General features: G+C 47.2%; 3 protein-coding genes across 8 annotated transcripts in view; 1 reads left to right on the forward strand and 2 right to left on the reverse strand.

The window, feature by feature from the left end:
• Positions 1-1,745, forward strand: part of STRBP (spermatid perinuclear RNA binding protein) — a 154,327-nt gene extending 152,582 nt beyond the window's left edge. For 2 of the 3 annotated variants that reach the window (XR_014004244.1, XR_014004245.1), the window contains one exon: positions 988-1,745. The gene's annotated coding sequence lies outside the window, so the exon portion shown is untranslated. The remainder of the gene's footprint in view (positions 1-987) is intronic. The other variant, XR_014004246.1, reaches the window with a different exon arrangement.
• RABGAP1 (RAB GTPase activating protein 1) overlaps positions 1-24,277 on the reverse strand; it is a 189,824-nt gene that overhangs the window by 25,767 nt on the left and 139,780 nt on the right. The gene's annotated exons all lie outside the window — the stretch shown is intronic.
• GPR21 (G protein-coupled receptor 21) lies at positions 16,009-23,205 on the reverse strand. 2 transcript variants are annotated; one of them, XM_081180019.1, is made up of 2 exons: positions 20,618-23,205; positions 16,009-17,941 (listed from the first exon to the last, which is right to left on the reverse strand). In XM_081180019.1, the coding sequence occupies exon 2, from the start codon at positions 17,842-17,844 to the stop codon at positions 16,786-16,788; it is 1,059 nt and encodes a 352-aa protein (XP_081036145.1). In that variant the 5' UTR covers positions 17,845-17,941; positions 20,618-23,205; the 3' UTR covers positions 16,009-16,785. The 2 variants fall into 2 exon arrangements, with proteins under 2 accessions (XP_081036145.1, XP_081036144.1); XM_081180018.1 differs by lacking the exon at positions 20,618-23,205 and adding an exon at positions 18,316-20,603.

Raw genomic sequence — 24,277 nt, forward strand, 5'->3', positions numbered from 1 at the left:
GTGACCCTGGGCTAGTCATGCACTCTCAGTCTAACCCACCTCACAGGGTTGTTGCAAGGATTAATAACGTGTGGAGTGGGGTGCCACCCTGCACTCAGAGGAGGGGCAGGGTATAAATCAAATAAATGAATGGTTAATGAAGCCTTAAATATGTCTTATGGGGAGGAGGGAGGGCAAGGAAATTTCGTGGGATTAATGGGTGGGAAGCAGCACAGAGCAGAACTGGGTTCTTCACTACACAGGAGAATACTTGGGCCCCTTAAACCTTTGAGGAGGATCCCCATTCCTTCTTGGAACTGCAGCCACCCAGAGATCAGCGCAAGACTGGCTTGACAGAGGAGAATGTGCATTCATCCAAAGCCAACTTACAGAAGTCACTGCAACACAGTGTGGTGGTCATGGGTATTGGCTTAGATCATAAGCAGCCAACGTGGCACTTTCCAGATGATAACTGAGCCCCATCCTTTGCCTACCCCTGTCTTAAACTGCTTTTTAATTTTGGAAAGGGATAATAATAATAATAACAATAACAACAACAACAACAACAACAACAACAACAACAACAACAACAACAACAATAAAATTATTTATACCCCACCCATCTGCCTGGGTTTCCCCAGCCACACTGGGCAGCTTCCAACAAAATATTAAAAATACAATAAAACACCAAACATTAAAAACTTCCCTAAACAGGGCTGCCTTCAGATGCCTTCTAAAAGTCAGATAGTTGTTTATTTCCTTGACATCTGACAAATTTATTTAAAATAAATCCATGGAGAATGCAGGTGGGCTTGCTAATATCTAAGCAGTGATGGCTAAATGGAACCTCCGTGTTAAAGTGGTAGCATATCACTGGCTACCATATGCATGAGCAGAGGAATAAACAACAGAGAAGGGCTACCTCCATCTATTCTTTGCCATTAGAGAGGATTAGAGAGACCTTGGTCAGATCCACTGAGTAATCCAATTCTGTTTTTTGCCCAACAGCAGAGGAACCTGTGGCCCTTCAGGTTATGTTGTCCTGCTTGGAGCAGCCAGCACGGCCAATGGTCAAGGATGAAGGAGGATGAAGATGATGGGAGATGGAGTCCAGCAACACCTGGAGGGGCCACCACAGGTGCCCCAGCCCTGATACTGTAGTCATTCCAACGCTTAATGACTGGGTTGACCATCCACGTGCCAATGGAGGGGGGGGGGCTTTATTGTGGCTGCTCTGACCTTAAAACTAAATCCCATGGAGAGTCTTAAAGGCAGACTGGGTTTGTGGTGGCGGAAATGCTTCGTGGGAACTCATCCTGCACACAACCCTAGTGAAAATGAGAGTGGCTCAAAAGCACTACCACGAATGGAGCATGCTCAAGAGAACCTCCTCTCCTCTGCTGGTGTTGGAAGGCTTCAAAAATTTGTGCTGTCTCACATCAAACATAACTGATATGTAAAAAGGACTTTATGATCTGAAAATAGAGACAAGGTATGTACTTTTGTAACCCAAGAAAATCTCTAATAAAAACAAATTAATGGCAAACAAAAAAAATTCTGCTGGCTTCCACGTCAAGGACTAAATGGGGAGTGCTTTGGTTGTGGGATCTGTTGGGGTATCACTGTATATTTCTCCTTCTGAATTGCTTGTTATCACCTTGGGGAGGGGAGGGGAGGAGAAACTAAATCAATCAAATGTCTATCTCTTCATTCTCTCTTGGAGTGAGCATCTGCACTGAGAACTGCACCTGGGAATTATTATTTTTTTGAAAAAGGTTTTCATCCTGCAAAGCTCAATCTCCCTCATCACCAGAAATTGTTTATGGGAAATTCAGGATTCCTGAGTCAACAAACATTTGTTATTACTCATCCTTTTGTCCAGGTTCCACTGATTACCTTGAACCCAGGTCCAATTGAGATCAGGTGAGAATGACTGACCGGCCACGCTACAATAAGCTTCCAGTGTGACATTGTTTCAGGCCAAATATGGCAATAAATCTGATTCTAAAAATAAGAGTGAATCCCCCAAGTGATCCCCAGCTGCACTCATTTCCTTTTAGGGATCAAGTTTCCCACAGGAAAATCATAAATAGGCACTTGGTAAATATATATATATATATATATATATATATATATATATATATATATATATATATATATATATATATATAAATTTAAAAAGCTGTATGCTACAATCACATGCGGATCTAGTGCAGCTTTGACAGAAATGCCCAGACACTGTTTTCGTGCCGGAGGCAAAAACGTGGCAGGCAAAAACTTCTCTCTGAACATACGAGAAAGAAAATGGGTGGGGGTGAGGGAAAAGAATGAATACACACCCACACACCCAAATAGCTTATCCCGCAATGCAAACAGGCACAAAGTCAGCACCCCACAAAAGGGGGGAAATACGAGGGTGTGTTTAGTTTAAATGAGAACCAGCATTTTCAAATCAAGGCTACGTACAGGGAAAGGGACACCGAGGAGAGTCTCTGTATGCAAAAATGAAAGCTGACACAAAAACTGATTGCAAGCATTTCCTAGAACGGCATGCTTCTAGGATGAATATAATGTACGCTGAGAACCCCTTTTCCGAAGCCATCGCTTGCTCAGACTCCACAAATACAACTAGCCACACTTCTTTGAAGCAGTGGTATGCCTCCAAAACAAACAATGGATCATAACAGGCTGTGCCCTGGATGTCTTGCCATTAATATGGGAATGCTTTCAAAATGCCTTTAAAAATGCTGCATGGGCAAGATGCCAAGAGGACAGGTAAATAAAATTTTGGCGAAACTGTCACTCAACTCATCAGATATGTGTGCAAATAGAAAACTTGGGTTCAGCACAGGAGAATCAAAGCCAAGTCACCCTCGCTAAGCCTTGTCCAAGGGTGGGCAGAATGTAGGTCCGAATCTATTAGTACTGTAGATCCTGATGACCTGCAATAGATCAACAAGAATTCATGGCTCTTGCTTGTCAAACAATAGCAGCAAAATGACTAGGCATCTGACATGAAGCCAGTCAGGACTGGGCTTTTGTGAGAAAGCACTGTGAGCTCAATTCTGCTCTGATACTGAGAACAAATCTCTCGCTTGCTATTATTTGATTCCAGGTAAATGCATTTTGCACCAGGCTCTGGTTGGTGGATTTCTTAGTAGACGCACAAGCGTGATGGACATCACCGGGCTAGCCCACCTCATTTGGGTGGTTGTAAAAAGGAAAAACAAGAGGCACATAAAGTGCTTTCTACAATTCAATGCTAAACAACAGCATCATATTACCCTCTCCAGGAGGAGTCCAGCAAATACGGCTCTCAATCCATGTGATCATATTAGGCTCACAAGAGGGCAATAGCTTTTAACTGCTTTACAACACAGAACAGACTGTGATGAAGGTGCCATCTTCTCTCTTCCAGCACAAGATCTCATTACACTCTAGCAAAGGGCTTTCCAAACTGTGTGTCGCGACGTTAGTGTGTCACCTGCACTGTGCAGGTGTGTCACGCAAACACTCCTCGGGGCTGGAAAATGAACAGGCAGCCCACAGGTTTCCTAGTAAAACTGAACTACTGTGTCACAAAAAGATGTGTGTCTAAAAAGTGTGTCACCAACATGAAGAGTTTGGAAAACTCCGCTCTAGCAAGACAAAAGCTACAGCAAACAACTGCATTTTTAAAAATAAACAAAAACAACTAGATGCCATCATCAGGCATGCTTCACTATATTTTAATGTTTGAAAATGGTTTCAAGTGTTAACTCTCATCAAAGGGCATTTGCCTCTCCTGTAACAAAGTCTATGCATGTGCATCTGAATCAAAAAATCGGAAGAGACCCAGAGGGACCCATCTAGTCCAACCTCCTGCAATGCAGAAACCCTGCCCACAGCAGTCCCTGGGTGAGCTCGAAGCACCAGCCTCCTCGTTAACAGCCAGATCCACTGACCCACTGCACCACAGGCTCCCAGGAATGAATGAATCACATACAGTGGTGCCCCGCAAGACGAATGCCTCGCAAGACGGAAAACTCGCTAGACGAAAGAGTTTTCCGTTTTGGAGGTGCTTCGCAAAATGAATCTCCTATGGGCTTGCTTCGCAAGACGACAATGTCTTGCGAGTTCCTGCTGGGTTTTTTTCCTCCCCCCCCCCCCTTTTTCTAAGCTGCTAAGCCGCTTATCAGCTGAGCCGATCAGCAGATAAGCCGCTAAAAGCCGCTAATAGCGCTAATCCGCTAATCCGTCAATGGGCTTGCTTCGCAAGACAAAAAAACCGCTAGGCGAAGAGACTCACAGAACGGATTCTTTTCAACCAGAGGCTTTTCTCTTGGGCATGGTTGTCCAGTTGGTGTTAAAAAAGGATAGAACTTTCTTTATGTACGCCACAACAGCAGCAAGAATACTTATTGCAAAGTATTGGAAGATGTAAGACTTGCCCACTTTGGAAGAATGGCAGATGAAGCTGATTGACTGTATGGGACTGGCAGAAATGACTGGCAGAATCCGTGACCAGGGAGAAGAGTCGGCAGAAGAAGATTGGAAAAAATTCAAGGACTATTTACAAAAATACTGTAAAATTAAGGAATGTTGAATGATGCTGGATTGAAATTAAGTGGTTTCTAGCTGTAATGGTACAAAGGAATATGATAAAATGGTTTTCTTTTTATAAGTAAGAATTCAAGGTTATAAGAACCTAAAATGTTGGAGAGAAAATAAGGTGTTTTCTTGTTTTTTTTTCTTTTAAGCTGCAATGCTTTGAGATATGGATTTGCTGCATAAATAATTTGAACTGGATATACAAGAAGGGGAGGTATGAGGAGGTCAGGGAAATATGTTATGAGAAAATAAGTTGTGAAATTTATGTGTTTTTAACTTTTTTATGTTTGCTTTTTTCTTTTTGTTTGTAAAAAATTGGAAACTTTAATAAATATATTATAAAAAAAACAAAAACAGAACGGATTCTTTTCATCTTGCGAGGCACCACTGTATTCTGTCTGTTCAGCCCTACCTCCCTTTCCCTTCACTTTCTTTGATGTTTCGCTTGTTATCTGCTCGTAGATTGTAAGGACTTTGGGACAAAGACCTGAAAAGCCTGTGCTTTTGTGTATATAGATGACATAACATACGTGTACATGTGGGTGGCACTGTGGGTTAAACCACAGAACCTAGGACTTGCCGATCAGAAGGTCAGCGGTTCGAATCCCTGCGACGGGTTGAGCTCCCATTGCTCGGTCCCAGCTCCTGCCAACCTAGCAGTTCAAAAGCACGTTGAAGTGCAAGTAGACAAATAGGTACCGCTCCGGCGGGAAGGTAAACGGCGTTTCCGTGCACTGCTCTGGTTCGCCAGAAGCGGCTTAGTCATGCTGGCCACATGACCTGGAAGCTGTACGCCGGCTCCCTTGGCCAATAAAGCGAGATGAGCGCCACAACCCCAGAGTCGGTCACGACTGGACCTAATGGTCAGGGGTGCCTTTACCTTTACATGTGTTGTATGCATGTGTGTACTTACAATATTAATTTGTTGCTTTGGCTACATTGCCTCCATTCTGCCCTAGTCCTGTCAATATTCAAAGTCTTCATATTACTCCTGGCTGTTTATTAATGGCTGTTTTACACTTGGCCCCAAAATCTATTGTTTCAGCCAATTTTTTCAGAGGTCATCTTAAGATACTACAGCAGCATCACCTCTGAGTGAGAAGCCAAGAATCCCCAGACTGTCCAAATATTTCCTATTGGGACTTGCACCCATCTGCATGCAATTTGGCTTCAAAGTTTCCCTGCTACCAAGGCAGCTCATATATACCTAAGTACACAGCTTTACACGGAATCACACCCTTGGTCCACTTACCTCAGTATTGGATACACTGACAGGCAGAGTTTCAAGCAGGTGACATTCCTAGCCCTACCTGGAGATGGAACCTGGGAGCAAGTTCTCTACCCACCGAGCGAGGGCCCTTCCCTGTCACAAATGTTTGCATTATGTGGCCCCGAAATCTAGCTCACAAGCACTAACTTATTCCTAATTCCAAACCTGAAGCGACAGCAGCAGTTTTGATAGAGCTGGTTGAGAATATTATTTTCTAAATGTTAGAAATCTGTCATCTAAAATAAAGTACACCTGAATGATGCAAAAATGCATCAGCATATGTCGAGAGGCAGATTGAACAAGCATATAAAAGAATTCAGCCGTTATGCAACTTGACAGCGTATACCTCTTGAGTCACTGGAGGAAAACATGGCTTGTTTGTGGTTAGAGAGAACACGTACAATGTGAGGGAGGTAGCCATGCTAGCCTGTTGCAGCTAAAATAAACAAGAATCTTGTGGCACCTTAAGAACCACCAACAGTTAGCGCATGGGTAGGCAAACTAAGGCCAAGGGGCCAGATCCAGCCCAATCACCTTCTAAATCCGGCCCACGGATGGTCCAGGAATCAGTGTGTTTTTACATGAGTAGAATGTGTGCTTTTATTTAAAATGCATCTCTGTGTTATTTGTGGGGCATAGGAATTCATTCATATATATTTTTCAAAATATAGTCCGGCCCCCCACAATGTCTGAGGGACAGTGGACCGGCCTCCTGCTGAAAAGGTTTGCTGACCCCAGAGTTAAGGCATAATCTTCTCTGGCCTACTTAGATTCAACAAACTCACTACAGTCATACCTCAGGTTACAGACGCTTCAGGTTGCATGTTTTTGGGTTGCGCACCGTGCTGAACCAGGAAGTACTGGTACGGGTTACTTCCGGGTTTTCGCGCATGTGCACTAACACTAAATTGCACTTTTTGCATGCACAGAAGCACTGAATTGCAACCCGCGCGTGCGCAGACGCACTGCTGTGGGTTGCGAACGCTGCGGGTTGCGAACGTGCCTCCCGCATGGATCACATTCGCAACCCGAGCACCCACTGTACTTCGTTCTGAGCAAAACCTATCCCACACTGCACCTGGTGAGAAGGAGCATGTATTCGTGGAGAGCACAGTTTTCCTTCTTGAAGCTTTTAAAAAAGGTGCAGAAGTGCCATGCAGGCAGTTAGACACATTCATGGAGGAGGGGGCTACCAATGGCTGCTAGTCATGATGCCTGTGTTCCGCCTCCAGAGTTAGGGGCACAGGTGCCCCTTAGTACCAGTTTCTGAAAACCACAAGAGGGGAGAATATTGCTCTTGCACTCAGGTGGGTTTCCTAATAGTGGTTGGCCACTGTCAGAACAGGATGTTGGATTTAGATGGGGCCCCTTTGACCTGAAGCAGCAAGCTCTTCTTAGGTTCTTAACTGCCAATCCCACAAAGCAGCCTGCTAGATCAGGCATAGGCAACTCAGCCCTCCAGATGTTTTGGGACTACAACTCCCATCATCCCTAGCTAAAAGTACCAGTGGTCAGGGGATTGATGGGAGTTGTAGCCCCAAAACATCTGGAGGGCTGAGGTGGTCAGGGGATTGATGGGAGTTGTAGCCCCAAAACATCTGGAGGGTTGAGTTTGCCTATGCCAATGCTAGATAAGAGGGGATGCGGGTGGCACTGTGGGTTAAACCACAGAGCCTAGGACTTGCTGATCAGAAGGTCGGCGGTTCGAATCCCCGTGACGGGGTGAGCTCCCGTTGCTCGGTCCCTGCTCCTGCCAACCTAGCAGTTTGAAAGCACATCAAAGTGCAAGTAGATAAATAGGGACCGCTCTGGCGGGAAGGTAAACGGCGTTTCCGTGTGTGCTCTGGTTCGCCAGAAGCGGCTTAGTCATGCTGGCCACATGACCAGGAAGCTGTCTGCGGACAAACGCCGGCTCCCTTGGCCTATAGAGCGAGATGAGCGCGCAACCCCAGAGTCAGTCACGACTGGACCTAATGGTCAGGGGTCCCTTTACCTTTACCTTTATGCTAGATAGAGCACACAGGCCTTTTTGTAGGCAAGGTACCTGTTGCTTTCCAGCCAATCATTACAGGTCCCATTGTAAAACAAGCTTCCTTGCATGTCAGATTGTTTCCTGCTCAAGACAAAAACAACAACAAAATAACAAAAATTGTTCAGAAATGTTGAAGCCCTCACCTGCTTTTTAGTAACTGGGCACCGAGGGACAGTGAAAGATCAAAGGCATACAATTATTGTCAAACACTAAAAGATTAAGCACAGAAAAACTATTGGCACTATAAATATACTGAAAGAAGTTTGTTTTTACTGCCTTAATGCTCCTGCCAACACACTGAGGCAGCTCTTCCTTTTGGAAATTTTGGCCTTCCTTAGTTCCAGGATTTATTCCGGACCTCCTGATTCTCCCCTCCACTACCCCTCCTCCGCTTTCCATTTTCCCTAAAATAAATAAGCTCATAAATGAAAATGCTGGTTTCTGTCAAGCTGTCATTACTTATGACACGTACAAAACTGAGAACAAAGAGAAATACATTATCTGCTCGCATTTGTCATTCCTTTACATGACTAAACCCTCGTTTTATTTAACTAGGCTGCATTTCTGATTCTCCCCCGACGTTTTGAGGGGACTGACTCTGCTTACAGCACAAGGCATCAACATGGAGGCTCAAAGCTGAGGCGTTCAGCACTCAGATCTGCAGAATCCCCGATGTGATCCAAGAAGAACAAAGAATCCATGCCTCTCCCAGGCTCACCTTATGGAAGAGGTCCCCTGGTATAAGGATGCTCCCTCAGAAACAACCCACTGATCTCCAGCAGATCTCTCAAGCACCAAACCTGAGGATGCCTCCATTCCTGAGCCATTCCTGCAGCAACACAACCCCACCACTCGCTGCAGAATCTTACAAGCCTCCACAGTTCTCCTTTACAAAGCAGCTCCTGGCCACCAAAAGTGTGATGCCTGCACATGACGCAGAGCAGGGGTGGGGAACACTCCCAGGTGTTGCTAGAATCCCACCTGCCATCGGCTGTAGCTGGCATGTTCAATGGGCGGAGATGGTGGGAGACTGGATCTATAGCAATTTCTGGAAGGCCACAGGTTCCAGGAAGCAGTAACACCTTAGAATGAAAGGGCAAATTGGGCGTGTGGAGAACCTCTGGTGGTGGCCTTTGGAGCTTAAAAAAAATACTTCCATTCTATGTTTATCTGATGCCAGATTAACAAAGAGATCTCTTTTTAAAAATTGATTTTAAGTTAATCTAGGTCAGGGGTTCTCATACTGCGGTTCACAACCTCCACTCAGGCAGCCCAAGGAGCAGCTGCAGAAGAGTCAATAATTGATTCTGTGCCCCTGACAACACAGATGAAAACAATTTGCTAAATGGGCCAAGGAGGCCCTGGTATAAGACCTGAGATTTTAGTAATATGGCAGTGGTGCTGTGTGCTATTTTGGCTCTAGGAATTGACAAGCTAAAACAACTCTTTTGTCAATGGCCTAGCCTAAGGCTTGTGATTTTCATAACATACTAAAACTGGTTTTCACAAAGGTGCTGGTGTGAGGGAGGTTTGCTGAGACCCACAGTGAATTACAAGTGGTCCACAAAAGGAAAATATGGGAGGTGACCTAGATCAGAAAATCTGGAACCACTGATTAAACTCACTGCTGCAGCCTTAACTTTTAAGCATTTGTTCTATTTGCATCACATATTTCTTTCGAAGAGCTTGTGGGAGTATGCTTGTAGAGTAGCAAGAGAAGGGGCCGTTGTTCAATGGCAGAGCACATGGCCTGCATGCAGAAGAGGTCCCAGGTGAAACCCCTGGCATCTTCAGATTGGGAAAAGACTCTAGTCTGAAACCCAGGAGAGCTGTTGCCAGCCAGTGAAGACAAAATGAACCAATGGCCGGATGACTCAGCATGAGGAAATTTCCTATAGACTCAAGTTATTTCATTAGAGCAGGAATCTTGCCTACATATAGTGCCTCCAAAAGTGCCATGAGCGCTAGTGGTGTGGTATAAACACTCCCCACCCACAGGCTGTTTGACTTGGGTGGAGGGTGGGGAAGCTGCAAGTGTTGCTGGGCTACAGCATCCATCATCCCTGAGAATGGGGCTGGATGGGGCTGATGGGAACCAGAGTCCAGCAACAATAGAAGGTAGCAGGTTCCCCAGCCCTGGTTGGAGTCATATAGGGTGATCCAGCGTCTGCACTGAGCTCTATGGCGAAGTGGGGAATCTGAACTCATGTCTGGCTTACTCCTTCAGTGTCAGCAGACAGAATCAAAATTATTCTAGGGAGTCCTAGTTCACTGCATCCGAACCCTTCACAGCCACTGCATGTTCCTTCACGAAGGCCTGCCAAGGAACAGTTAATAACTGGCATATTAAAAAGCCTCCCACTGCGGAATGTGAGCCCCCAGGCTGCAGAGCAATCTGAGAACACATTTATATGTCTGCAAAAGCCACATGTCCAAAACAAAGCAATTAAATTAGATATGGCACAAAAGGCCAATGCCATATTAAGGTTGTGTCATTCACCAGACCCAGCCCTGAGGAGGCAAAAGCAATCCAAGCCAGAACAGGAAGGCTCCTCTTCTCTCAAGGGGGAGTTGGCCAGATAGCCAGGGAGAGGCCCCACCCTCTGGGGCAGTAAGTATGCCTACTGGGCTCTTCTGGAGAGAGGTGGGGCCTCCCCCCCCAAAAAAAGGTCCCCAGACCACTTCCTGCCAATTGGTCGATTCTGCAAAAACACCTCCCTCCAGAAGAGTTCAACAGTCATGAAGGGAGGGGCCTCCCCCAAGCAAACTGGTCTCTTCCACTTAAAAAGACATAGCAAGTGAGGGCAAGTGAAGGGTTTTCATTTTCCATCTTGTTGTTTAGTCGTTTTGTCGTGTCCGACTCTTTGTGACCCCATGGATTTTCCATCTAGGTAAAGGTAAAAAGGTAAAGAACCCCTGGACGGTTAAGTCCAGTCAAAGGCGACTATGGGGTTGCAGCGTTCATCTCGCTTTCAGGCCAAGGGAGCCGGCGTTTGTCCACAGACAACTTTCTGGGTCAAGTGGCCAGCAGGACTAAACGGCTTCTGGTGCAACGGAACCCCCTGACGGAAACCAGAGCACACAGAAATGCTGTTTACCTTTTCCATCTACATTCATTCTGCATGTAATTTATCCTGCATGTACCACAAGACAACCCTACTCAAGTTCTGTCATATTTTGTTGATTAAAGAAACCATTTTGCCAACTAAAAAGGTGCCCCGCCCCCAATTCGAACTAGTCAGAAGAATCTCTTTTAAATGTTTCAAATTATTTTAAAATACCGTCAGCTTGTGAAAACGGCAAGATGGCAAGCGCCATCGTAGAATAAAAACCCCACTTCTATGGGGTTCTTCTTTGAAAATGCCTCTTTGAAAATGCCTCTGACAATACAGGTAAGCACCATCAAAAACTAAGGGATGCTCTCCAGAACGAGGTTTTTCCTCCACATGATTTATTCATTAAAACCCATTTATATCTCACCTTTGCCTTTCAAGCTGGAGCACCCAAGATGACTAACAACAACAACAAGTTTTAAACCCCACACTTGAAAGTAAAGCAGTTCAAGAACAGGAGAGAGAGGAGAGGAGAGGAGAGGAGAGGAGAGGAGAGGAGAGGAGAGGAGAGGAGAGGAGGCGTAAGACCTTTCAGCAAATGGCCAGGCCAAAGGCATCAGGACGCCATCAGAGAGGAAGCCAGGTGGATGCCCATCTCAGGGCAAGGATTTCCACAGCTTAATCACTGCAAGAGAAAAAGCCTTTTCACACATTCCTGCCAATCACACATCAAAAAAGGACCATCCTAGTTGAACAAAGCAGAAAGGCAGGATAGGATGGGAGGAGGCAGCCCTGAAAGTAGCCATGTCCTCACTTATTTCAAGAGTGTGCAACTATGCACACATTTTAAAAACTGTAAGATTTCTTCAGTCAAGCAACAGCTTGAGGGCTGTCATATTGCCTCTGTGAACTCTCGTGTGTGCTTGTCTGCACTGAACCATGCCTATGTTTAGTACTACATGCAAACCGGGTCAGAGTTGCTAAGACAGACGAGAGTGTTTGGGCAATAGTTTTGGGGGGAGGGCTAAGTAAGACGAGGGGGTCTGAGTACTGTACACCCTACATAGCTCCTTCTTCCTGCCCTAGAGTTATTCAAAACAGCAAATACTGCAGAATCAGTTACACAAAATAAAAACAAGCAACTCTGCACAAGCAAAAATATCTGGCTTTTCTTGGTGCAGAATCTGGCTCACCTGGAGCAAAGGATTTTAAAGTTATTTTATTGTAGAGTTCAAGCAGCCCTGGAAAAAAGGGGTTTCAGAACAGGGTAATAAAAAACAGACCTCATGTTCTACAGGGAGGCCCTTGGCACTGACGAAAGCTGATGGAAGGGGAAAGGAACATGCTCACAGTTTTCAAGTAATTCAGAAGAGGTTGGAGGGATTCTGTTGCTTTGAAAACCTGAACAAAAACTGGTTGGAGCTGATGGGAGTTGTAGTTTAAAACATCAGGAAGACACCAGGTTGGGGGAGGCTGATATAAAACACTACCAAGTGTGCTTTGAGGGTTGTTCCCCTCATCCCCGCTCAGTCAAGCAGCATATAAGATTTTAGACTGTACACACTTCAGAGCAGAATTTCTCACTATAATTGCGTATGGAGCCATATGTATTGATGATGCTATATAAATAAATGTTGATAATAATTATAATTATTATTTCAGGAAATAAATAAACAGAGTAAGAGAAGTGACGCTGGAGATGTGTAATCTATCAAACAGCAAATGCAGAAAAGCAAAGTACACTTTCCAAGGGATGTGTGTCTGGTCAAACTAAAAGAAGAAGATCCCACAGAAGCAGGTCAACCTTTGGGGACTCAGCTACATTAGCAAAGAAAAAGCACTTTATATGTGCTGTATATGCATTATAACACTGTGACACCAGATGGCGCTGTGAAGTTTGGTTTTTGCCAACCCGATTTGTCATACAAAGTTTACAATGAGTTTAACTGAAACGCTTCTCTGATGTGTCTAGATCCAGTCTTGCCCAATGGACCAGTCATGAGGTTGTCCCAAGTACTTCTATGCTACCTAGGGTGACCTCACATCTAAAGACTACTCATTCCAGCCACTTCCTGATGTGCCTTCCTGCCTTTCTTAAATACGCTATTTAAGGCTCCCCGCCCCCTCTTCAGTTTGGCTGAAGTCTACCTCCCATCAAAAAGGCACTTTTTATGAGCTGGCCCCTCTCTTTAATAAACTGCAAAACACTCGTGAACATTCTGTGGCATCACAGGAGCTTAGATCAGTGGCAAGAGAGTTATGATACAACAACAGTTTCTATTTATCATAACCCACAGCATTATAGTACAGTAAAGATGGGTGAGTTCATTTGGGGACAGAAGGTCGGAGACACAGGATCTTATGTCTGGCCACAGCTTAATCCAGCAAGAGGAACTTCTGGCCCACAGATGAAACGGAGCTGCCAGAGCCTTCCCATTTGGCTAGCCAGGTCATTCTGGTGAACGCACAAATACATCTGCCATCATCCCTGACATAAGGTATTGGGCAGGTAATGGTAGGGCTTTAAAGGATAGAGCAGGCGCTTAAAGAGGGCTCCCAGTGGTTCCACTGCTGGAGAAGAGCACACCCCCAGTCACCCATCAGCTGATGGGCAACACCAGTAGCCTTAGCTTGAGGAGGAAAAAGGGGTTTCTCTTTAATGGAAATTGCTCCCCCCCCCCCGCTGTTCTTTAAAGCCTCCCCACATTCCTGAAATAAAGAGAGCTACAGAATGGGTGGATGGGTGCACACAGCATGCAAGAGAAAGGCATGTCTCCAAGAAGGGAAAAAGTTGATCCAAAGATCTCTCTCTAGAACAGGGGTAGCAAATGTGGGACTCACCAGGTTTGGGACTACAGTTCCCAACCAGCCCCACACAGCACTGCCAATGGTCAGGGATGATGGGAGTGTCTGGAGGGTGCAGGCTGGCTGCTGCTGTTCTTGTTGTTGTTGTTGTTTAGTCGTTTAGTTGTGCCTGACTCTTCGTGACCCCATGGACCAGAGCACGCCAGGCACCCCTGTCCTCCACCGCCTCCCGCACCTCCCGCTTGCTCTTAGGCACCTGGAAAAGCAGGCCTTCATTGAAAATCTGTATCAAGAAGCAGACTGCAAAGAGCCCACAAACATGATGAACGCTCACTTCGAGGCAGCTGTCCTCGTCTTCTTCAGAAGATATCATCATGCAGCAGCTTCAGCATTTACATCTAGCTCTAAAAAAAACAGCACACTGGCTAAAATTATGAAACACTGGTCAGGACCCAGCTGCGGCGGAGGCACCTACAAAAACAAGTTCTCTATCAGGCATGCAAACAAAAAAGTTACCAGCTCCAGACAATAGGAGCTGGGCTAAGTCCCAGTGGCAGCTGTCTCAGAAGTTTTTCTTTTAAAAGGGGGGGCCTTTCAGATCCTGCTGGACTACTAACCCCTCTCATCCTGAGCACTGGTCACTCTGGGTGGGGCTGATGGGAGTCCAACAGCTTCTGGGGGGCCACAGGTTCCCTGTCTCTGTTTTCAAACTCACCAAAATATGACCAGGGAAGATAAGCTTGAAAAAGTGGGGAGCATAACCAGTAATCCCAGTGAGTGGAAGAGAGCAGGTCACCTGCAGCCACAGAGTGAGAGTTCAGGTTCTGCATGCCTGCTTGTCCCTCCACTAGGCAAGGAAAAGAAATTAATAGGAGAGCCTTGTTGAATCAGCCCAAAGCACCACACTGCCATTTCCAACAGTGGGAAGCCCACAAGGCAGGCATGAAAACAGCCCTCCTGCTCTGTTGCTCCCCTCTGATAACTGGTATTCAAAGGTCGACTGGCTTTGAACTGGGAGATTCATAACAATAACAATAATTTATTATTATTATTAATATTATTATTAATAATAATAATAATACCCTGCCCATCTGGCTGGATTTCCCCAGCCACTCTGGGTGGCTCCCAACAGAATATTAAAAACACAATAAACAATCAAACATTAAAAACTTCCCAAAACAGGGCTGCCTTCAGATGTCTTATAAAAGTCAGATACAGTGGTACCTCGGGTTACAAACACCTTGGGTTACAAACACCACGGGTTACAGACTCCACTAACCCGGTAGTACCTCGGGTTAAGAACTTTACCTCAGGATGAGAACAGAAATGACGCAGGGGAAGCAGCGGGAGGCCCCATTAGCTAAAGTGGTACCCCAGCTTAAGAACAGTTTCAGGTTAAGAATGGACCTCCGGAACAAATTAAGTTTGTAACCAGAGGTACCACGGTAGTTGTTTATTTCCTTGACATCTGATAGGAGGGTGTTTCACAGGGCAGGTGCCACCACCGAGAAGGACCTCTGCCTGGTTCCCTGTAACCTCACTTCTCGCAGGGAGGGAATCGCCAGAAGGCCCTCGGCGCTGGACCTCAATGTCTGGGCAGAATGATGGGAGTGGAGACGCTCCTTCAGGTAAACTGGACCGAGGCCGTTTAGGGCTTTAAAAGTCAGCACCAACTTTGAATTGTGATCAGAAATGTACTTTATAGCCATCATGACTAGCAGTCTGCTTTCTGTATATTTCTCCCACAAAAGAAACTTATCATGCCAAGGCAGTGCCAGGGGTGTGATAGGGGCAACAGAGAGTGTTGTACCCAGAACACTGATATGCTTAGAGATTGCTCTGCTTTCCTCAAATGGGGGCATACAGGACACCCCAGGCAAGTTCAGGGAGCCCAACTCCTCTTTCCATTTGGTAAAGCAGAAATGCAGTTGGCTCCTGGGTTTTTTGAACAGGTATCAATCCCACCTACCCTAACAGGAGGAAGGGGTCCCCAGTTTCCCAATTGGAAATCCAAAATATTGCACCTTTCTTGAAAATACAAGTTATTTAGGAGTCTAATGCTTCACTTTTGTTTTGCTACTAAAGCTGTATGTAAAGTATTAGAGGAATTCAACATTTAAAAAGAAAGTTTAAAAGGAAAGTTTTTTAAAAAGAAATTTCCTTAAAATAACAACAAAAATTGAGCACACACTGGTTTCTAATGAGAATGCCTTTGTTCCATTCTCAAGCTGCCACCTACATATCCAGAGCAATAGGGATGGTCAAAATATTTTCTCCACTTACTTAGAAAAAGAAAATACTTTATTCAACTGCTAAATTTTGTCTGCTTCAAAGTCATCCCAATTACTACACAAATATTTTTTTAAAAATAAAAATGCAAACACTGTACTGTAAATCACATATGAGCATTCTAACAGGGCACTCAGGATGAGAAGTTTTTGGAAAAAGCATTGGGGGAGGTCAGAATACTGATTAATCACATGTGGTGTGGCTGTATCACACGACAAAATCAAAGGTTCAAGTGTTTACATTATTTGTTTATAGGACTATGGGGGAAATGGGGTTGGGGGGGAAGTCAGGGAGACTATACTTTGGCCCCTTATGTTAAGAATTCTGAAATATACTTTGGCATTTGCACAGAAAAACAAAAGCAAATAATCAGAGAGTATACCATCAGACCATTTACACATTCCCACATTGACACGCAAGATCAAAGCTCTCCGAAAATGCCCAAGCTTTAAAGGAAGAACACAAATGTCTCTTTTGCCAGAGGTCTTGCATGCCCACCACTGGCAGGCACTCCAGACAGGAGAGAAAGGGGAGGAGGAGGAGGAGCGCTCAGTTTTGGAAACACAGGTGCCAGGTCACCAAACCCGCCTCACACAAGGACATTTGTAAAGTGAAACACTAAAACAGACATGCTTGTGGAAATCTCCAGTTCTTCAGCAGCATTTCTCAGAGAAAAATTGTGTGTTCTTGTCAGTTTTTTTGCAAACCTGGCAATATCTTTAATCTATTTTCTGTTGTTGTTGTTTTTTGTCGGAGCAATCTGTATCTTACGCATGACACCCATTTGAAGGTCTTTTGCTCCTCGAGGCGGAGGACTCCTTTGGCGCCCGGTGCCTGGCGCAAGAGACACAAACAGCGCCGGAGAGGCGCTTCAAGCCTTTCTGAAAGACGCTGTTGGACAGGCTGTAGATGACACAGTTGCAGAAGCTGTTGCTGATGGCAAGCCAGGTGGTCAGGAAGGAGGCTGCTCGGCTGTGGTAGACAGAAGAGCTCTCCAAGAGGAAGTAGATTATGTAGGGGAGCCAGAGGATGTAGAAGACGCTGGTGATGCGCAGGAGAACCATGGCGTAGCGCTTGTCTGGGCATGGCTGGGCATCAGCCGCTTCCCCTTCTTGGGAGCTGAACCGCACACGCCTCTCATTGATCTCTTTTGTGTGCTGCTGGCAAATGCGGAAGATGCTGAAGTAGGTGAAGCAGACCACGAAGGCTGCCGGCGCGTACAGCATGATGATGATGAAGAGGGTGAAGATGGCCCAGGTGTCCCAGGAGTCAGCACACCACTGAAAAACATCCCCGTGGTAGCCGGGCTTTCCCCAGTCAAAGAAAGCCGGGAGGAACACGGCACCCGAGTACAGCCAGATGAACAGGATGCAAACCCGGAGGCGGCAGGGGGTGACCAGGGTGTTGTAGGACAGCGGCTTGGTGATGGCGATGTACCTGTCCACGCTGATGCAGGCCAGGGAGGTCATGGAGACGCTCTTGAGCACAGAGACCACGTAGCCAAAGGCTTTGCAGATCACAGACTCCGGCAAGAAGGTGACCCGGTAGTGCAGCAGGGAGAGTGAAGGCACCAGGCAGCTCACACCCACCAGGAGGTCAGCGTAGGCCATGGTCTGGATGAAGTAGCTTGTCGTGTGGTGGTTCAGCAGTGGTGCACAGTGGAAGACGAAGATGACCACAATGTTGCCCGAGATTATGAGGACGGTGAGGAAGACAATGACGATCAGCTCCAGCAGGCAGATGTCCAAGGCCTCCGGATAGCCGGCAGCCAGGAGGCAGAAGGGCCTGCTGCTGCTGTGGTTGCTACCATCGAGAGAGGCATTCATCTTGCGTTGGTGGCAGAAACCCCCTCACTCTGCTGCCACTGATGGTGGATGATGCCTGGCTGCTTCTGCTGTCATTGCAGCTGCCACACGTGCCACCCTGTCAAAGCCCAAACAGGAGATGGAGAGGGATGCAGAAGCTCCTTGGAGCTGCTGGGCATTGTCCGCAGTGGCTCCCTCCTGGAAACACCAGCTCTTTAGGCTGCAGCCTCCACAGCCACCGCCCCCTCCTCCTCCTCCTCCTCTCTCTCTCTGCTGGCAGCTCAGCAACACACCACGCACAGATGCGTGGAAGGGGGGGGGCGATAGAGAAAAGGGATGGAGGGAAGCTCGCTTGCTTGTGCAATGGGGAGGGGGGGATCCAGCAATAGCCACGCGAGGGCGGGTGCTAGATGAAAAGGAAAGGAGGGAGGGGTGCCTTTACAGCATCCCCCCTCCCATAGCTTCAGGACGCGTACAAGCCGGCCTCCTCACCCACAACGCTGAAGGACTTCGGCTAGCCTCTCCGCAGCCGGCTGGAGAATGGGCGCCGCCGCCGCCGCGCCGGATCCCGCACCTCTCCGTCGATGCAGGAGTGAGGAAAGAGGAGGAAGAAGAGAGGGTCCGGCCTGCGGGTCCCTCCCCCTCCCCCACGGCTGGGCTAGGCTGAGCTGCCCTCCTGCCTACCTGCAGCCGAGAGGGACAAAGGCGAAGCGAGCGCCGGGAGCAGACGCAGAGGGACGCGGCAGCGGCTGCTTTTGATGCGCCCAGCCAGGCAGAGCAGCTGCCGGCCGTAGAAGAGCCTGCGCGGCGCAGGGGGAGGAACCCAGGTGCGAGGGAGGGGGCGGACAAAGGAAGACGATCCAGGCGGCGGCGGCGGCGACGACAGGAGGAGTGGGGGCGCAGCCAAGAGCCTCCCTTCCGCGCCCGGATAGCCGCAGCAAAGGCGCGCGCGCCCTCGTTTCCTGGCTCGATCGCCGGTGCGCCCCCTCATCTCCAAAGAGGAGCGCCCCGCCCTTTAGCAAAGAGGGGCCGCGGCTGAGTCTGCCAGGAGCCAAGCCCACCCGCTTCGTTCTTCTGAAGGGGCTCTCGGAGGTGCGAAGAGTAACCGTGCGCTCAGAGGTCCTGTTCCCTTACAGGTTTGCAACGCGTCTTTCCTTGGCGGATCACCAAGGCATTAAGTTGTTGTTTTTTCCAAAGCTGTCCTTCTTCACCTAAGATGTGCAGCAAAAATCCTAATATGCCCTTCTGAGTTAGGCGCATGGGAGTGGGCTGCGAGGGGGCGGGGCAGACGGCATGCTTCACACATCCCAAAGTGCACGCTCTCTCTCCCAAGACACACTCTCCACGTGGTTTAAACCATCTGAACCCAACCCAGCTGGCACACTCCCATGCCCACTGAGATGTTTAAGCTTGGCAATTATGCTCTGCCACGCTCTTAGCAGGTCCTATACAAAATCACCACTAAATGATAGTGATCTGGACATTATGGGGAAGACACAACTGAAAGGTATCTGACTTACAGTAAGTAGGAACTGTGCAAGAGCGTCCCTCAGAGGACAGCATCAAAGCCTCTATAGAAGCAAACACAATGGCTGCAATCCCTTGATCAAATCTTAGCTTAATAAGCCACCATATAAATAAGCTTCAAGCACCTGCTTTTAAGCACTTCGCTCCTTCCTTTGTGTGAATGAATAAACGAGCCAGGAAGCCACAGTTAAGCCATAGTTTCCTGTTACGTCCAAATGGGGAAACTATGGCTTGTGAATCCCGAACAGGCCAGGACACAAAGCCAACTTTAAACGTTTCTCATAGAAGCCACAACCTTGCTTCAGTGACACATACAACAGCCGAAATTGAGGCTAGCAGGTTCACAAACAAACTCTTTATAGGTAATAAAGGTCCTGGAAAACAAGCCTTATGAGCAGGGCTGTCTTTAGCATATGCGCCGCTGGGGTACAAAGAGCCGCCCAGTGCCCCCAAATTTAGACTGCCCACGTCTGCACCCAAGACATACTTCTCCGTGGTTGCAGGCAAGGCCATGGCGGCAGCCTGCCCTTCCAAGTATTGCTGCTGTCGCCCCTCAAGAACCGGGCGCCCAAGCTCCGCAAAGGCACGCAGCTTCACATCCAGGCACTTTTAAAAGCTCCCCAGGAGGAGGAAGGAGAAGAAGAAGAGGGACGCAGCAGCCATGCTGATGGTGGGCAAGAAAGCAACGCCTCTCCATGCAGGGCAGAACTCTGGGGAGGAGAAAGCGGCCGGGGGGGAGGCCAGCTTTGAATGTCAGCTTGATCAAAATTACTTATTTTTTCATAACAGGTAGATAGTTAAGAGCTTAGGCGGCTTCAGCGGTAGGGCCTCCCCAGAATTCAGCGCCTGGGTGCCCTGCACCCCTGGGTAAAGACAGCCCTGCTTATGAGGAATGGTTGAGGGAGTGGGGTGTGTTTAGGAAAACAGGAGAGTGAGAGGAAATATGATAGCCATCTTCAAATATCTAAAGGGCTGTCACCTAAGATGGAGCAGGCCTGTTTTCTTCTGCTCCAGAGGACAGGACCCAAACCAATGGACTCAAATGACAGGAAGGCATATTGTGACTAAACATTAGGAAGAACTTTTTGATGGTTCAACAGTGAAACAGTCTTGGAAGGCTGTGGACTTTCCTTCCCTGGAGGTTTTAAAAGGGAGGCTGGATGGCCACTTGTCAGGGATTCTTTAGTTGTGATTACTGCATTCCAGGGGCTTGGACTAGGTGACCCTCAGGGTCCCTTCCAACTCTACAATTCTACTACAGTCATACCTCGGAAGTCGAATGGAATCCGTTTCAGAAATCCGTTTTCAAACACTTCCAAAACATTCGGAAAGCAAAGCATTGCTTCCAATTGGCTGCGGGAAACTTCTGCAGTCAATCGGAAGCCGTGGAACCTGTGTCGGATGTTTGGGTTCCAAAGAATGTTCGCAAACCGGAACAATCACTTCTGAGTTTGCGGCGTTCAGGAACCAAAACGTTCAATTCACAAGGCGTTCAACTTCCAATGTACGACTGTATTCTATAACTAGTGGTTTGAACTGTACTGGGAGGAATGGAAGCCAGAACTCAAATTATTTAATCCACAAAGAGTTCTGTAAATAGGTGTCAGCACAGCTATTGGGACAATACCCACCTGCCTGTGGGGAGATGAAGTGCCAATCCCAATCTCTGCTGTTGTGAAATGACAGCCAGAATTATTTGACACATGCCTGGATATGTATTCTCCTGGAAAACTTTCTAACTAGTTGAATGGAAAGGCAAAAGGGCCACAAGATTTACTGCAGCAGCTCTCACTTCATCCAGTTCTATTCGCTCCGGAGACATCTGCTGGGGAAATGGTTCCAGAGCAGCAGCAGATGGATGTGTTAATGTAAGGGCCTTCAGCCATGCGGGGCACAGACCCACCAGTGAGGACAGAGGGGCAAAAGTCATCAAGGGCAAACTTCTGAAACAAAGGTTTTGAGTCCTAGCTAAGAAAGGGAGTTGGTTTTCAGAGATATTCCAACTGACAGGCCTTTCAGACACTCCACCAGCTCCTTTTGCAGTTGCATTTACTCAGCATCTCCCGGATGTCACAGTGAAAATAGCCAGTATGCCACCAGAAAGAGGCTTCCCACATCTGACGCATTCAGTGTTTCTGTTTTGTTCTGCAGAGCTCAACCGGAAGCTACAGGGTGAGGGATTGCTCCTGTGCTCAAATCCTGCTTGTTGGTTTCCCAGAGACACCTGGGTGGCCACTGTGAAATCGGGAGGATGTTGTATGGGCCACTGGTCTGCTTTTGCAGGCTCCTCTTATGTGCCCAAAGGACTCCTCTCGACTCCAAGCCTGACAGCAGTTCATTAACCTGCCAGGAAAACTAGGCGAGTCCATCAGGGTTGCATTATGGATCTCCTCATTTGTTGCTCCCCTTTTGCTGAGCCAGCACAAGCTGAAGCAGCAGCTTGCTGGGTCAGTGGAGCAGCTACTCATGCGGAAGGAGAAGCCAAACAGCCATTTGTGGCTCAGTGCAGCCTCTAAAAAGAAACAACACACAAAAATTCAGCCTGTTTAAAAATAAAAATGTATAGTGACAGAAGGATGGATGCTGGTCTGGCTATCAAAGTAAAGCAAGAGATCAAAATTCCCAGGGAGAAAAATCAGACCCCTGTCCTTTGCCCCCCCCCCCTCAAAGGAGGGAGAGACCCAGAGGACCAAGCTAGGCTAGAAAGTGCATATCTTGGCTTCTACAACATCCTTCTGGGTTTCTTGGCATATAGCCTTTAAAAGCAAGGGAAAGAGAAGTTGGGAAAGGTCTATAGCTCAGTGGCAGAGCATCTGGCTTGCAAGCAGGTGGTCGCAGGTTCGATTCCAGGCATCACCAGGTAGAGTTGGGAAAGAACCGTGTCTGGAACCCTGGAGAGTCACTGCCAGTCAGCATAAACAATATGGAGATAGATTGAAATAAAGAACATAAGAATAACCTGGTGGGTCAGGCCAATGGCTCATCTAGTCCAGCGTCCTGTTCTCACAGTGGCCAGCCAGATGGCTGGAAGCAAGACCCTGCAAGCAAGATTGGAGAACAAGAGCCTCTCTCCTCCTGTGGTTTCCAGCAACTGAAGCATTGCTGCCTCCTGTGGAGGCAGAACCTGGTCTGGCACACTATAAAGGAAGCTTCTTCCTATGTTTTCAAAGTCACGAAATTTGGGGGATAGGAACCTGAAGATTTTGAAAGGGGCTATTTAAGATGCTATTTAACTTCCTGAGAATTGGAAGCTGGCATCCAGAAAGCCAGTGCCATTTCTTTTTCTTCTCAGGCTGTATTCACTGTTTCCCAAGTGAATGCAAATTCTACACCAAGCTCACCCAAAATTCTGAGAGCATTGTTACTCAAAATGCAAATGAGTCTGCAGAAAACCAGTTCTCCTCCTGATGCCCCCCCCCAAAGACCAGTAGAGCAACAGCATGGAGAGAAAGATAAATCTCCTGCAAATCAAGCACAGTCAGGATGTTGGAGAAGAGTGGAGAGGTGCTGTTTTAGGATAGCAAAAAAGTAGGCATGTGAGAGTATCAACTGCTTTTGGGCAGGAGGGAACAGAACCACAGCAACCAGACTTCTTGCTTGCTTGTCTGCCTAGCAAACTCCTAATCCACCAAAACTGGCATTTTTGACAGAATTCTGATTGAAGGCCAGCCTGGGAGATGATATTATCTGGAAAACTGATGGTGGCTATTGGGAGAAAGGGGAAGAGAAGCAGGTGGGTAGCGTAACAGGTGGCCCAATCAAGAAGATCTAGGACAGGCATAGGCAAACTCAGCCCTCCAGATGTTTTGGGACTACAGTTCCCATCATCCCTGATCACTGGTCCTGCTAGCTAGGGATCATGGGAGTTGTAGGCCAAAAAACATCTGGAGGGCCGAGTTTGCCTATGCCTGTTCTAGGAGGCAGCTAAATCAATACTGTGAGCCAATTCAGACAGCAAGTCCCACTGCACCAGTCTCAAAAGGCAGACAGCAACGGAAGGATTTGGGCTGAGGAAACTGGAAGGAGATGCAGGTCTGGCACAGAACATATAAGCTCCAGCAGCAAGCAAGGAGCAGTGCCTTGCAAAGAAAACTAGGTGTTTGAAACTCTGCGTTTGTGGCATTCCACTAGTATGTGTGCTTGTGGGATGGGGAGAGCATGATTTACAGGTAGGATCAACAGGTATAGGAAGATTAAGTGAATCACCTATGCAGACCCCACACATTAATACCACGATGCAAGCATGTGGGTGAGTAACACTGTCTCCGTCTGGTTCTGAGCAGGCCAGGCAGATTCCCTGGAACCCAAATGCAATTACTGTTTCCCCGTTCCAAATAATCATACTCTTCTTTCAAAGCTGCATCACAACCTTCTTCCAAGCAACCCAGCAGAAGCTGCTAATGCCGCCAACTGGAGAGCTTTCCTATATTCCCTGCTTCTTCAGTACCCTTTACCATGCTAGTTGCCACAAAAGGGGGCGGGGGGCTTGCATGCACCTGTCTCCTTCATTCATTCCACCTCAAATACCACATTCATTTGACAGGTTTCTGTGCTGCACAGCTGGCAAGAGCCCCAGCGTGAAATGTGGGTGGCTTTAAGGCACCCAACTGCCACAAATTTAGACTCAGAATACATCTTGCAAATGTCTGTTGACATTAAAACTCATTGCCACAGTGCTGCGCTGACAAATGCATCACAGTTTTTACACTCCCAGCATGGACACCAAGTAGGCTGGTGGATGAGGGATGGAAGAGTCTGTTCCTCTTCTGCCAGCCCACTCACTCGCCTGCGTGAAATTCCTGGTCATCTAAGGCTACCAGGTTAGCTGTTAAATGCAAGGCTGTAGCAAGACATAAAGAAAATGGATTAGCACCAGTTTTAATACGGAAAGAACAGTGAGATTACAACCATCTTCTCGGCAGCTTTC

The sequence above is a fragment of the Podarcis bocagei genome (genome assembly GCF_964188305.1).
Source record: "Podarcis bocagei genome assembly, chromosome: Z".
In the NCBI taxonomy this organism is placed as follows: domain Eukaryota; kingdom Metazoa; phylum Chordata; class Lepidosauria; order Squamata; family Lacertidae; genus Podarcis; species Podarcis bocagei.

Excerpts from the sequence above, each read along its gene's own strand:
- GPR21 (XM_081180019.1), bottom strand. The coding sequence starts at position 17,844 with ATGAATGCCTCTCTCGATGGTAGCAACCACAGCAGCAGCAGGCCCTTC.